General features: G+C 34.4%; 1 protein-coding gene across 1 annotated transcript in view; it reads right to left on the bottom strand.

Annotated features, from left to right (window-relative positions):
- The window catches only part of STT3B (STT3 oligosaccharyltransferase complex catalytic subunit B), a 135,074-nt gene that overhangs the window by 15,250 nt on the left and 104,307 nt on the right, over positions 1-15,517 (bottom strand). The window contains exons 6-13 of the mRNA XM_007948630.2: positions 14,746-14,844; positions 12,605-12,751; positions 10,275-10,323; positions 7,790-7,944; positions 5,333-5,544; positions 3,320-3,507; positions 2,438-2,609; positions 1,396-1,569 (exon numbers count right to left, since the gene is read on the bottom strand). Of these exons, the coding sequence (XP_007946821.1) occupies positions 1,396-1,569; positions 2,438-2,609; positions 3,320-3,507; positions 5,333-5,544; positions 7,790-7,944; positions 10,275-10,323; positions 12,605-12,751; positions 14,746-14,844 (1,196 nt within the window). The remainder of the gene's footprint in view (positions 1-1,395; positions 1,570-2,437; positions 2,610-3,319; positions 3,508-5,332; positions 5,545-7,789; positions 7,945-10,274; positions 10,324-12,604; positions 12,752-14,745; positions 14,845-15,517) is intronic.

The following is a 15,517-nucleotide window of genomic DNA, read 5'->3' as shown; positions in this document are numbered from 1 at the left end:
AAATAATTTTTAGAAGCATAGAAATAAAAAGATTTCTATATAGAGTCCAAAGCATTCATTTAGAAACATAACGATCTACTGCATGCCACAATTTTAACATCGCTAAAGCAAATACACAAATGAAAATCACATACTGGGAGAATTAAATTTTAGAAGATTAATTTAATACAAGGAAATAATATTTATTTATCTTAACTAAGGGAAAATGTCTTGGCATTTACATTTGGCCAGGAAATTTGGAACTTAACTTCACTTCATTCCTATCACATGATACCCATTTTTTCCTAGAAATTCTTTTATTCTGGATGAGCGGGGAATCTTTCTTTCATCTTTTGTGTTCGTCACATAAAGCACAATTTTGGTGCCCAATCCCTAGGAGCTCATAACTAAATGGAGAGAAGAGACAATCTAAGTACAGAAATGTATGTGATGTGATGATAAGTACAGTCATGGGTGCACTAGAGTTACGCTTCTGAAGAGGTGAAAAGTCTGCAGTAGAGAAGGGAACAGTAAAACACACATGTTAAATGAGTCAAAGAAAGAAACTACAAAGCCAAGTTTCAGAGGATAGAATGGACTGTCAGAGCAAAAAGCAGTTAGTGGAAGGAGAAAAGGCCAACAAATAAAGGTGAGGAAAAACTATGGAAAGGGATGAATTCCAAGCCAAGGGCTTTAAACTTTATAGCAATACTTCCTACAGAGATTATCTATTTCATACCAGCACTAAGCAGAACTTCATCTGTATCACTATCCATTCTCATAACCTACAAATTATCATTCCTGCATCCCCTTTAGATGAGTAACACAGTATTGTCTTAATCACCACTACAGCTCCAGAACCTAGAACAGGATCTAATACCCAAAGCACATATGCTGACTGGCCAAAAATAACTTGCCCATAGCACCAAGTTGACAGTAGCAGAGTTTTAGTTCTCATTCAAGTCTGTCTGGCTTCAAGGCTCTATAGTGAGATCTACTAAAGGCCTTTGAACAAGAAAGCAACATAATCAATGTCATACTTGATTGGAAGAAGGAACCAGACTGAGGCAAAGACAGCAATTTCAAGGGTCCTATTTCATGTTTAAAATCGTAAGGCTCAGCAACAGAAATAAAAGCAATGGAAATCAAAAAGGGCAGCAGTGAGAGGCTGTGAAAAGTAAAAGAGGTTTTGTCAAGGGATTGCTTTGTAGGGAAGAAGGGAAGTATTAGGTACGAGTTTCCAAAGTCTTAAACTTGCCAATATTCTTCTAATATCTTTAAGTAGTAACACTGGGGTGAGGGACTAATTTTGGGGACAGAATGAGAACAATAAACATGATGCAATTAGCAAGATAAGAGAACTGCTTTGCTGCTATGAGCTGTCTTTCACACACCAGGAATTATCTTGTTTCTTACCCGAATGTCTTTTGGATGTTCCCCTTCAGCTATCCTAACCATCCAAAGAAATTTGTTGATATCATCACCAGAATATCCAATAACACCTCCAAAAATAACCAAAACATAATCTACATCCAGAGTCCTCATAATTTTATAGGCTGCTGTTTCATTCGAAGACATAGCTTTTCCTACCTACAGAATTAAAAAAATGAGAATGAGTTCACTTAAGTTCCAGTATGCACTAAAAATAAATTTCTTTTTAACCAAAAGACAGAATACATCAATAGTTGGATTTATATGGAATTTGTTTTGTAGAAATAATTTCCCATAAATATAAATTTATTAGATTTAAGTAAATTTATTAGAGATTTAAGACTATCTCACCTAATGTAACTGATTTAAAGCAGAAACACCAAAATCAAAGTGTATGTTCTAATGTTTTCCTAGTAATTAAATTTCATGAAATTAGTATTTTAAAATCAAAGTAGACAGGCTTACAGGGAACAAAATTTCTCATAACCTCAGCCCAGGAATAGCAAGAGATCTTTCTAGCACATACATATTTTTATCCCCAGTCTAGCTGATGACTAAGCTATAACACTAATACAAATGGAATTTATTTGGATAAGTTTATCTATTCTAAATTTTTAAAGTACAGAGATGTGATTAATTTATGCACATGTATTATTTAATAGTTAGAATGAACTAATCTGCATACCCATAAAATATAGTGTATTTGCTCTATATATCTGGAAATAATTTTCTTTACAGGTATTTTAAAACTTTTAGATTTTGCCTGTATCTCCAGAAACCTAAATAAGTCACAAAATCTGCCAGAAACTAGCCTATAAATTCTGAATGATACTTGAATAAATAAGTCAATAAATACCATGCTTAAAACTAAAATATATAAGTATGCCTTGAACATCAATGAATGAAGGTATTAAGAATTCAGCAACCAAAGAGTACTTTTAAATACATTTTTCCTATTTAATCATAAATGAAGGCTGATTGCTTTAAGAATTTGGTATTTTTGATCTTTTGTTTATTAAATTCTTACCAGCGCAATGTGGCTGTTATTCCATGTGTTATTATCCACCAAAGTAGTTCTATTAGCCATTCCTGCTATCTGATAGCCATAATCCCACCAGGACATCACTCGGGCATGTTCATCCGTATTTTGCCTTAGCCAAAAGTAAGCTTCTCTAAAATCATCTAAGATATTCCTGGTGCTGAAAAGAATTACAATATCCTGTTAAATGAGGTCTTATAAATGTGAAAAGGATAATTTAAAGTCTTGAGGTACTGCTAATCATTAAAAAATTTCACATTTTAAGGATGGAGGTTAAAAGCCTCAACTAATGGGGGGGAAAATCAACAAAGAGCTAGACTAGTGCTTCCTTAATGTGCATACAAACCATTTAGATACTTTGTAAAAAGAGCAGATTTTGGATCAGTAGTTATGGGGTGGGGGTTGATTGATATTCTGCATGTCTAACAAGCACCCAAGTGAAGCAGAAGCTAGGGGCTGATTCAATATGTAAATCAGTTATTCTCAAATTTTAGCTGTATCAGAAATCACCTAGAGGGCTTGTTAAAACACAGATTGCTAGGGCCCACCCCCAGAGTTACTGATTTAGTAGATCTGGGATGAGGTCAAAATGTGCATTTATAACAAGTTTCCTAGTGATGATGATGGTGGATGATCATGCTGTGAGAAAAACTGATGTATGAAATAATTTTGCAGGAATACTGGAAGAAAGCATGAAATATAATCATTACTCCTCCAAACAGGAATGCGGGCAGGGCAGGGCAGAAGGGCGGGCAGAAAAATGGTAGATTCAAAAGCATATCTTTACAACATTCTCTTTGAATTCTACCTTATAAGACACAAGAAAAAAGACAAGTATAAAATGTTTTTGTAGCCAAGTTATTTTCTTACCCATCATGATTGTAAGAGGCTAGGACCACACTTGGACTGGAGTAGGCATTGCTTGTGACCCAGGTACAATGGACTGCAAACATCATCAACAGCATCAGCATCAACATGGTAACAATGCTTTTGATATTAGGACCTAATCCCTCTTCAGTTTTTTCCTGTTCTGTTACATGTTTCCTCACTTTACCTGCCTGAAGATACAAAAACCAGTTAGAGAAATTTATCACTGGACTTATTTCATTAACATACTCATGGGAAAAAGTGAGGAAAAATGTTAATTTATGAATTTAATTCTATCACTCAGAAAACATGTAACTGTCAGGTATTCCTGAGAGAACAACACAGTATTTTCTCAAAATCATCAACGAAGATTCTAATGTCAAATGTTCATAAGAAGACTTCTTGAGGATATGTACTTAATCCAGGAGCTGGCTGTACAGCAAAATAATATCTACAAGAAGCAGCTGCTTCCAAACCCAGTTGTCCTTATGGTTTACTTAAATATAGAGGGCGATACCTAAATGGCCCCATTAGGGCAACCTTTCCTGATAAAATCTTAATTAAGCACACTGAAAATGGCAGTATCTGGCTATAATCCAGAACCATGGAGGACTTCAGTAAAAGGAAAAAATTGCACTATCAAAATAATTCTTCCAATTTCCAAACTCAACTAACAGATTTGTTAAAACTAAAATTATTTTAAAAGCAAACAAGCAAACAACAAAAAACAGGAATAGTGATTAGAAGACCAGAGTTACAGGTTTTAGATTACAAGGCTGGTTAAGAAACCACAAAACAACTAAAAATATAACAACACACACACACACACACAAACACAGCTATGTGCTTTATTAACACAAATCTTTATGCATTATATTGGTCCTAGAATAAGAAAAGGAGCTCTGGTAGCATAGTGCCTAAGGCATGTGACTGCTAACCAGAAGGCTAGAGGTTAAAACCCACCAGCCACTCCTCGGAAGGAAGATTAGGCAAGCTACTTCCATAGTGATACTGTCTCAGAAATGCAAGGAGGAGGTTCTGTGAGTTGGATCTGACTCTACAGCAGTGGGTTTAGTTTAGTTTTTTTTAGAATAATGAAAATAAGAACAATTTCAAAATTATTATCTATGCTAAGATGTTTCATTGCTTATTAGTATTTAAGAACCTAGTCAATATTCAAGGAGCTCTGGTAGCGTAGTGCCTAAGGCACTTGACTGCTAACCAGAAGGCTGGCGGTTCAAACCCATCAGCCACTCCTTGGAATGAAGATGGGGCAAACTACTTCTGTAGTGACACTGCCTCGGAAACCCAAGGAGGGGTCACTATGAGTCGGGGCCGACTCAACGGCACATAACAACAACAACAACAACAACAAGTCAATATTCAAGTGGCAAAATTAATATGTCATTCAAAACAAGTGGTCTAATTCTTACAAGTCTTTTCCATACTTATATCAAATACAGTCCTGCTTTGTCACCTGACTAACTATAGGTTAAAGCAGCATTACCTTATATGGGCCAGCTACCTATTGCTAACAAACTAGACTTGTTTCTTTAAGTCATTTTATTTCCTTTATTTTACCATCCAACTAATCAAATGTCATTTTCAAATAGCTTTCAAATATCATTATAAAAATTATATTGCATACAAACCATGGATAAGCCCTTGTTCACATGGTTTCAGCAGGGCTTTACAGGGTCAAATTTTCTGTAATTTAATAGAGTACTAGGTTCTTACTGTTAAAAATGGACAGGTATTAATAACCCTTAAGTATTTACAAAACTCCTTACTAAAAAAAAAAAACGAATTTCTCTGATTACATACTATTTTCATACTAAGCTAGAAGACCCACCAGTATTCAAATTTTAAGGCAAATAGTAGAAACCACAACTAGAGAAGGCATAGTTTGTCTAAATGCTTATTTAATCACATTTATTAACATTTGTAATTCTTGCTATGTTGGAAGGATAAAGAAAGCACATGAAATTTTTAAAGGCCTTACTTTAGATTCCCCACCTTATCATACAAGTTTCCTGGATTTCTTTTATCATCTTCATCACTGCTATCCTCCACAGGTGGGTTTTCCCTTTTCATGTCATCCCCCAAATAGTGCTCAAAAACATTTGAGAAGGCAATTGCAGACAGCATACAGACGACTGGAGTCAAAGTCAACATCAACCGCACCATCACTCCAGCAAAATAGACAGCGCTGATCGCATACAGAGCAACTGCAAAGACAAGTTCTCTTTTAACACTTAGGGACAGAGTGTTCACAGGAAACTAGATGGTCAAAACCACATTAAAAACCAAATTTAAAAACAGACAATGTATCTAATTGTTTATAAATTCGTATCTTTGTACAGATTGATAGTTGTATTCAGAAACCATTAACTAGTGTTGACTAAAACAAAACTTTATGTGAACAGTTTCACAGTAAGGTATCAAGGCTAAAATTTAATTATTGTTCCTCAGGGGGAATCATACTTTATTATCTGTCAATAGCATTACACATTAGAAAATCCATAGGTGACAGATGAAAATATAATTGCACATTATATCATTAGACACAATAAGTTTACAAGCCCAATAAAGTCTACGAAAACCCAGTGTGCCAAAATCTAGCATAAAGCCTGCTTTAAGCAAGAATGGGATGACAACATAACTTATTAACCAAAGTAGGAACTTACAAAGTTACTCCCAAGAGGCCTTTAAAATAAATTTGAAACTAGTATATAACAACCAGAACCTTTTGGATAACCAGCCAACCACAGGGGAAGGCTCTACCATTTCTAGCCAAAGGCTATGATTTCCAAAGTCAATAAGTCATTTGAGCTCCACTCTTACTGTCTTAAGCTAATTTTAAAAAAATTTTTACTTTTCTGAGGCATATATTTGTTATACCATATTCTTAAATATATAGTTCAATGAACTTTTATACATGTACACACCTATGTAATTACCATTCATATCAAAACACACAACATTTTTAAAGCTAATCAGAAAGATCCTTCATGTTTCTTCTCATTGAGTATCCCCCCTAAAACACACATCTTGCCAAAATAAAACAGGTAACCATTATTTGGACTTTTACTACTATAATTTAGTTTTGCATATTCTTAAACTTCATAGAAATAGAGTCATATAGAAATGTTCTCCTTTGTATTGACTTTTTTTATTTACCCATGCTGTTTTTTTATTAACTAAATGCTATGTTGTATTCCATTCTATACATACATCAGTTTTTGTCCACTCTATTGCTGATGACATTTAGAATGTTTCTAAATTGGGGGCTATTAGAATAAAGTTGTTATGTGCATTCTTAAATTTGCTTTTTGAGGGCCATATGGTGGCATAGTCATTAAGGCATTTGGCTGCTAACCTAAAAGTTGGTGGTTCAACCCACCAGCCACTCCACGGAGAAAGATAAGGTAGTCTGCTTCTTTAAAGATCTACAGCCTTGGAAACTTACTGAGGGTTGCTATGAGTCACAACTGACTCAATGGCAGTGAGACTGGTTTTGGAGTCTATATACTTATACTCACTTACCTAGGTGTCAAACTCCTGAGTCATGAGGAGGGCATAAATTTACGCTCAATGTTTTCAAACAGTGCATCATTCACACGGCCAGATCTAAAGGCCATTAATCTAGATAAACTGGAGAAGAATGAGTGCCTATTCTTCAGTTAAATAACTCATGGAAGTGCTCTTCCTTCTGTCCTGATTTCACTCACGACTTCATTCGAGGATAGTAACTTATATTAGTATCTAAGCTAAAGTCACTCAGGATCCCAGGTCCCATACTTGTGGTTCAAAACTTAGTTCTACTATTTATTGGCTTGTGTGACCCTGTCCATGCTACAAAGCTTTTCTTGGTTTCGGCTTTATCATATGTAGAACAGCCACAGCATACTTCTGGTGATTATTAAATCATATGGAAGCCTTTGGTGCCTGCTCATTCCGTCCATTTTTATTTATCATGTCAGATCCTAAACACTTGGCTTTTAAATACAACATTTTTAATTTAAATTCTTATTTGAAATATACATAAATCTATCAATGAAGGTAGTATTTACTTAAAGGTAATTCTTACACCATTATATAATGTACTCTGCTCAAAAACTTGGATGATGGACACCCTGTCAAACTTCTTCCTACTTAATCTGAGAAAATGAATTTAAGACTATACTGTCAACAAAGTTATAATTTCTAATTCTCAGCCACAGATGATAATAGCATTAACTGCATAGAAACCATAATAAATTGAACATAAATTTTAAACACTAGACCTGAAGTAAAACATATATTATGCAAATTCATTGCATTTTTCAAGGTTAAGCACCTACGCAAAATAGGGGACAGAATTTATTTTGTATAGAATTGAGGAAAGGAAAACAAAACTTTAAGGTGAATAATCTCAGTAAGTAACATAAATGATCATTCCAAATTAAAATATTCATTAAAAGTTTCTCTTACCGAACACTCTCTCATCATTGATATTTTTGATGCAGAACCACAGGCCTGCTGGGAAGGTACATACAAGAATATGTAGATCAAAGAAGAAAGACACCCAAGTCGTAGGCTGATGCTCAGACACTGATGCAATAATTGGAATGTGTATTTTTGCATACCTGTTATTAAAAAAATTTATTATTATTTATAATGAATGATTTGATAAAACAGGAGTTACTTTCAGAAGAATAAATGTTCACTGATTGTAAATATAGTTCCTATTTCCCACTCCACTTCTTACTTAAATGAGTATTCCAGTGAAATCAGGTATACTGAAAATAAATTTCTTAGGTAAAACTGAAACTAATATGGTCTCCTAAAACCAGGAGACTCATCTTTGGCCAGTCATAAAACTAAGAGCTCTGACTTCTAATAAAAATAACAAGCAGGAATTTGTTCTGCAGCTTACTTTAAAATTCCACATCTCCTGTTTCACTGAGCTTCATCATTATCTTTTGGACTTACTATTAGCAGAAATACCCAATAAGATATCATACTGCCACAATTCCTTGCCTGCCAAGGAGATGGCATGGAAGCAGGAGAGGGAAATGAAAAGGACTAGACAAATTATTCTCGAAATACCCTGCAATTCCAAATGAGTCAATTAAATTTTAGAAAGGAAAAATGACTTTTAACTAATTTAACCTAATCAAAATAACTGTCTATGAATGGAATTTAACCCTCAAACCACCTGATGATCTCTCAATATACAAGTCTGTTAGCTTTAGTCAATCACACAAAATATATGGCCTTAATTAGACCTGGACAAGAACCCTTGCATATAGCATGAAAGATCGTTATTGTTGTTAGGTGTGGTCAAGTCCATTTAGACTAACAGAGACTTCATATGACATGGTAAGAACTGTCCTATAGGGTTTTCTAGGCTGTAATCTTCATGGGAGTAGATTGCCTGGTCTTTCTCCTTGGAGTCACTGAGTAGGTTTGAACCACCAACCTTTCATTTAGCAGCCAACTGATTAACTGTTGCCCCACTAAGTCTTCTTTATCAAAAACCCAAACCCAAACCCACTATCATCAAGTCAATTCTGACTCCTAGAGACCTTATAGGGCAGAATAGCACTGCCCCATAAAGTTCCCAAGGCTATAAATCTTTATAGAAGCAGACTACCACATCTTTCTCCCATGGAGTGGCTGTTAGGTTAGAACCACTGACATTTCTGTTGGCAGCCAAGCCCTTTAACTACTGTGCCCTAGGGTTTCTTCTTTTATCAAAAACCCAAACCAAACCCAATGCCATCAAGTCAATTCCTACTCATTAGCAACCCCCACTGGGTTTCCAAGGTGGGAAATCTTTATAGAAGTAGATGCCCCATCCATCTTCCTTCTGCAGAGCGGCTGGTGGGTTTGAACCACCAACCTTCTAGTTAGCAGTCAAATGCTTTAGGTACTGTACCACCAGAGGTCTCTTCTTTTATCAAATAGTATTGCTAAATAAAGTGTGGTAGGTTTTTTACTGGGCCACCTAGGAAGTAATGAATAAAGAGGACAAAAAAGCAGGAGCAGAGAAGAGAGATAAATTATCAACAGATATTTTCTTATGCTTGGGAAAACACTTCAGAGGCAAAAATAATTTCTAATTAATCATCTAATTCAAAATCCCAAGTCCATTTATTATTTTATTCTGCAATAGCATTCTATAAAACACAACAAATACTCTCTAGTGTACTCCATAGATGTAAAAAAACTCAAAACGTGGTATTAGAAAAGATACTAAATTTTTCTTTGTCTCTCTGGCATATGTATTTATAATGTAGCACTTACCTAACACAACTGAAATTTAAATATTACTGAAAGATGGAAAGTTTGAATGTACTAGTCAAAAAAAAAATTAACCAAAAAAGTTGCAAACGGTACCTAGATGCTGACTACAAAACTAAAATAAGATGTTGTCCAGACAAGTAAGTTGCCCATACTGCCCATGCAGTATTATATAATCAATATAAAATACGCATTCAAAACAAGTATTACAACTAATATAAAACACAAGAGATGAACATTTACTAAACTAGAATATGCTAGGTACTTTAGAAATGTTGCCCAAGTAATGGCTGAGACACTGACCATATAAGAAGAGAAAGAAAAAGAAGGGTATTTTAATATACAGGTAATTCCTGATTTACAATGTATTTGTGTTACTATGAACTTTTTCTTTTCGTACATCTTTATCGTTAGTAATATGTACTACATCCAATGTTGCAGCTGTAATTTGCTGATGTTATCATTCTCAGATATTCACTCACAGATGTTCAAAGATTGGATTTATAAAGATTTGGACAATAAAAGGCAACAATGAAAACTGAAGTAAAAAATAAAAAGAGGTATTTGACTTAACATTAGAACCCATCTATGAAGGAGTCGTTGGAATGGAACTCTATTGTAAATTGGGAACTACTTGTAAAATGAAGACAAATAATGTATCTGCACTTACCCAGTGTCCCACAATGAGTAAAACCTGCCACTCCATGGAGCAATGTAACCTGGGAAGGAAAAACATAGAGGAAATTAATCTGCCTTTATAAAAGTTTTATTATGGATTGATGTAAACTAACATTCAACTAATTTCAGTTTTTTTTTTATTTATACCAACATATTTCAGACAGCTGACAGTCAGATAAAATAAGAATTATTAAATAAAAACAAATATCCAAAGCACTCCAGAGAAAGAGAACACTTATGCTGATAGATAAAATTTTAGAAACATTTCTAATTTTCTCAAGGTTCTAGTTAACTAGTAAAACAAGGCTGAGATTTTACGACTGCACTGAATAATTTAATAAAAAGGAATGGGGTTAAATTATTCAATTCAATATGCCAAATTCCATCAAGTGAATTACAAAACCAAAACCAAGCCAAACCCACTGCCGTTCAGTCAATTCTATCTCATAGCAACTTTATAGGACAGGGTAGAACTGCTCCATAGAGTTCCCAGGGGTGTAAATTTCACAGAAACAGACTGCCTTATCTTTCTCCCGTGGAGCAGGGCTGGTGTGTTTGAACTGCTAACCTTTCAGTTATTAGCTGAGCATTTAACACTACACCACCAGGACTCCTTGGTAAATTACAAAGCTTATTTTAAACATCCATGCCTTTTACTCCTTTCAATTAAATCCTTCAGGATTGTATGAGTTAGGCTGCTATAATAATTTGACAGACAGAATACCTTTATAAAGAATTTGACTTGTTTCCAGGGATTCAACTAGAAAGTAACTTAGAATTTAGAAGCAGACTGAAACTGATTTGGCTGATTATTCAGATATATCTATATTGTTATATAATTAGAAACTTCAACCACACATACAATCGTTGTTGTTGTTGTTATGTGCCGTCGAGTTGGACCCAACTCATAGCAGCCCCTCCTTGGGTTTTCCAAGGTGGTATCACTACGGAAGTAGATCGCCAACTTTCCTTCTGAGGAGTGGCTGGTGGATTTGAACCGCAGCCTTCTGGTTAGCAGTCAAGTGCCTTAGGCACTATGCTACCAGAGTTACATTCTTTAAAAGAAACTCAGAAATCAGTATCAAGATTCCAGATCGACTGAACTACCAAAGTAGTAGCAAAGGTAGTAGAGAGAAAGAGCCTATGAACACAAAGAAGTACATACATGAAGTAGGTTAACACTAGAAGCTTTGCATTTTACACAGTTTGGGACTCTTTTTCAGCGAGAGAAGTATGCTTGAAAGTAGATTTATCACAGCCCGAAGCAGGAAAATTATGTAAATGTACAATCTTGGTAATTTCATTTACTAGCTATAAATTAAAAAAAAAATTTTGATGGTTTGATAAAAAGCTAACATAACAGCTTGATTTAAAAAAAAAAGAAAAACCTCACTGCCGTTCAGATCCGACTCATAACAACCCCTCCTTGGGTTTCCCAGGCGGTTCTCCACGGATGTAGATTACCCAATCCTCTTTCTGAGGAGTGGCTGGTGGGTGTAAACCACCAGCCTTCTGGATAGCAGTCAAATGCCATAGGCACTAAACCACTAGAGCGGCCTTGGTTTAAATATGACAGAGTATATTACCATAGTGAGAAGTTAACTACATAATGCTGTGGGTCTGCAGAGAAAAAATTTATTGAAACTTGGCACTTGGTTAAAGGACAATCCTTGGAAGTTAAACGATGACTCTGAATAGATCATGAGAATTCTAGAGAAATAGAAGGATATAACTGCTTAGAGTCATGTGTATAGATTTCAAAGGAGGATAAAACCTGGAAACAATGAAACTTTCCAAAAAGTAAGAATATAGTTCTTTGTCTTCTCTTCCAAAGAATTTGTTCATACTATTAAGATTATGTTTCTCTCTCTCTTTCAGTAAAGTAGAGGGGCAACTTGTATAAGCTCCCAGAGTCACATAAGCTTCCTCTCCTACATTATAGACCTTTGTACCAAGTTTGTACCCCAGAAGAAGGAAAGACTGAGACCGAGGAATCTGAGTGGTTATTGCTATAATAAGAACTTAAACTTCTCCAGGAATTTTGTGCTTATTTTCAGAATAACATGAATAAATACAGATAATGAAAACTTACTAAATGTATTTTTCTCAATATAAGATACACTCTAAAAAATCAATAATTTGTACTAATGCTATTCAGATTTTAGAACTTTTGGCTGTTAGTTTTTTTTACATTCATAAAGAATACAACCATAGTATTTGATGTAGTAGAATAAATAGCACCAGTAAAAACCTTGTAAAAGAATTATTTCTGAATAATAATACAGGCACAAGATTCTCATCCTACAGGTAATGAACACTTACCTGTATAAGTCAAATAGATGACACTAAGGAACACAGCACCTGCAGCTAATGATACACCCAAAAAGAAAAGGGTCTGGAACTCTTGTTTTGTTAATCGGTCTCTCAAATACTGCAAGAAAGCATAAGCTTGCAGCAATGCAAAGACACCTAATTTAAAAAAAAAACAGTTATATCAATCAATCAATCAATCAGTCAATCAGCAAAGCACATTTCCAAGATAATTTGTAAATACTCATTTGAAAGAGCTTCTTAGAATACCCTATAAAATCACATCAAACACTAATCATTTCATTTAGCCGACATTTCCTGGTCAAATGACAGATAACCAATTTAACACATCAAAAAAACTGTTACACATTTTTCCCCAAAATCATCAGATTCTCCATACCTGTGCCACCACCCTTCTTCTACAAAAAAAAAAAAAAAAATCCCACCTGCATGCCTAAAGCCTCTCACACTGAATTCCTCCCTTTCCCCTATATTTTAGTGACATGTTTAATGGGGAAAAAGTAATAAAGCCATCATTAAGAAAATATTCTGAGATTTGCTTTGCCAAACGATGAAAATAACTTGATCGAAAAATCTGATATTACAGACACTGTTTATAGTGGGATGATAGACGTGATCTTAATAATAACATTAGGTAAAACTCTAAATTAGCACAAAAGTGAATGCTAAGTTTCTCAAAATTAAAGCAGTAACAGGAGAAAGTATGTAACTGTCAAAGTGCAAAGACATGGTAAAAAGAATGAGGGATTAAACGAAATGAAGAAGACACTCTAACCCATCTGAAATAATGATTAAAGTTTAAAAAAATTATACTGAGAGTTCTTAAAAGTTCATTTTAGAATTTCTAAAAAAATATTATCAAATCTTAGATTTTAGGAAATATAATAACATATATGCAGTAAAAAGTCAGGTGACTGTGTACTTGCATAAATAGTGCTTTACATCTGTTCTACATAATTGCATGCTCAAAACTAAATATCCATTTCTCTATGTTTCAAATTACTATTTGGAAAATTGGTATCATCAAATCAAAAACATAAACATATTTCATAGATTTTAAAATGCTACATAACAGTAAGGTAAAGTTCTTTACTTCTGGGGGAATGTTGAACCTAATAATAAAAGTTATGAAAGCAACTTCATGCAATAAAGTTTTAGGTACCTACACTTATAAAATGTCACAAATAAAATAACTCCCACAGACTTCACATTTGAGTCATAGAACTCAGAGTATGAATCTGACAAAGTTTATTCACGGATTTCTCATTATCTTATCAGCTGCAGCCCAGATAATAAAACTGTTCTATATAGAGGGGAATTATAAAAAATTATTCTATAAACAATATAAAAAAACAAATTCATTGCCATCAAGTGGATTCCAACTCACAGCAACCTCATCAGGTTTCCAAAGCTGTAAATTTTTACGGAAGCAGACTGCCTAATCTTTCTTTCGTGGAGGGGCTGGTGGGTTTGAACCACAGACCTTTTGTTTAGCAGCCAAATGCCTTAACCACTACACCACGAGAGCTCCTTATAATCAATATACAAGTCATTGTCATTTTAGTGAGACATAGGAGACATAAAACTTAAATGTTTCATCTAAATTTGCTGAAATGGAAGCTCAGTGATACAGTAAAGCAGAGCTATACTACTGTTTAAAATTTGCTCCTCCAAATGTTATTCAGTATTTGCAAATAGCATGGATTATGCAAAAAGGGATGTTTTTACCTTTTTTTAAAAAACAGCAATGGCTCAATACACACACACACACACACACTTTGGAACACAGAAACTCTCAATAAAACTCTATATGGTATTCCTATTTGAAAGTGGTGATGTTTTAGAATCAATATGATGAAAATTAAGGAGCTCTGGTAGCGTAGTGCCTAAGGCACTTGACTGCAAACCAGGAGGCTGGCAGTTCAAACCTACCAGCCACTCCTCGGAAGGTCGGGCAATCAATCTACTTCCGTAGTGATACTGCCTTGGAAACCTAAGGAGAGGTCACGACGGCACATAACAACATGATGAACAATCAAAAACAAAATAAAACACCTTCATTCCCCTGGAAGACTGGCCAATCACACATTTACATATTCTTTAGAAAAAGGAAAATGAGTATTTCTTCATACCTGCAGCTGCCATGTGTTCACTTGTTCTGATTGGCTGGAATCCCACAAAGGGTATCTGCATGGATAATATTAAACCCACAATGTAGAAAGTGCTATATGCTATAAAGACAAAATAGGAAACAAGGACAATTTACTACTACCACTAAGTATTCAAAACATAAATGTGTATATGCATCTTATGCTTTTTTGTTTTAAATAAAAGTTTTAATTAAATTTAAGTATGGAATCTTGAAATGACTATTCCATTTAATACATACTTGATTGTTAATCTTAATTATAAATCATGAAAATTCTGACAATTAAAAAAAATTATCTTAATTATTCTGTGAACATCATTTGCTTCCCTTCTCCTAACTGAATTGTTTTGTTTCAATCCCTTAGTAATCACTGATGTTACTCAAGAAGCTACATCACACACATATGAAATAAATAAATACTATTCCCATTGGCTTTAACTCAAAATATGCAGGAGCTAAAGAATACTTATCATCATCATCAGAATATATGAATAACAGCTATTTTCTAAAAGCTCTTTACTATTTCATACCCTTTTTATAGTCTCATTATAATCTTTGCACAGTAGTACTTATGAGTAAAAAATTAAAAATGTTATACCCCTATAATTAAAGAAAAGGAATGCACAGATATCAAGCCATAAAACAGACCTGTTACTATAGAATGGGAGAACAATGTGGAACAAAACTCAAAATCATTTGGAGGCAAAAAAAAAAGAAGGTGGGGACCAGGTTTGCTGGTCCAATAGAGCCTGGTG

The sequence above is a fragment of the Orycteropus afer genome, unplaced genomic scaffold (assembly GCF_000298275.1).
Source record: "Orycteropus afer afer isolate SDZICR_OR568_19922 unplaced genomic scaffold, OryAfe1.0 scaffold00218, whole genome shotgun sequence".
In the NCBI taxonomy this organism is placed as follows: domain Eukaryota; kingdom Metazoa; phylum Chordata; class Mammalia; order Tubulidentata; family Orycteropodidae; genus Orycteropus; species Orycteropus afer.
This window is presented reverse-complemented; position numbering and strand designations above follow the sequence as displayed.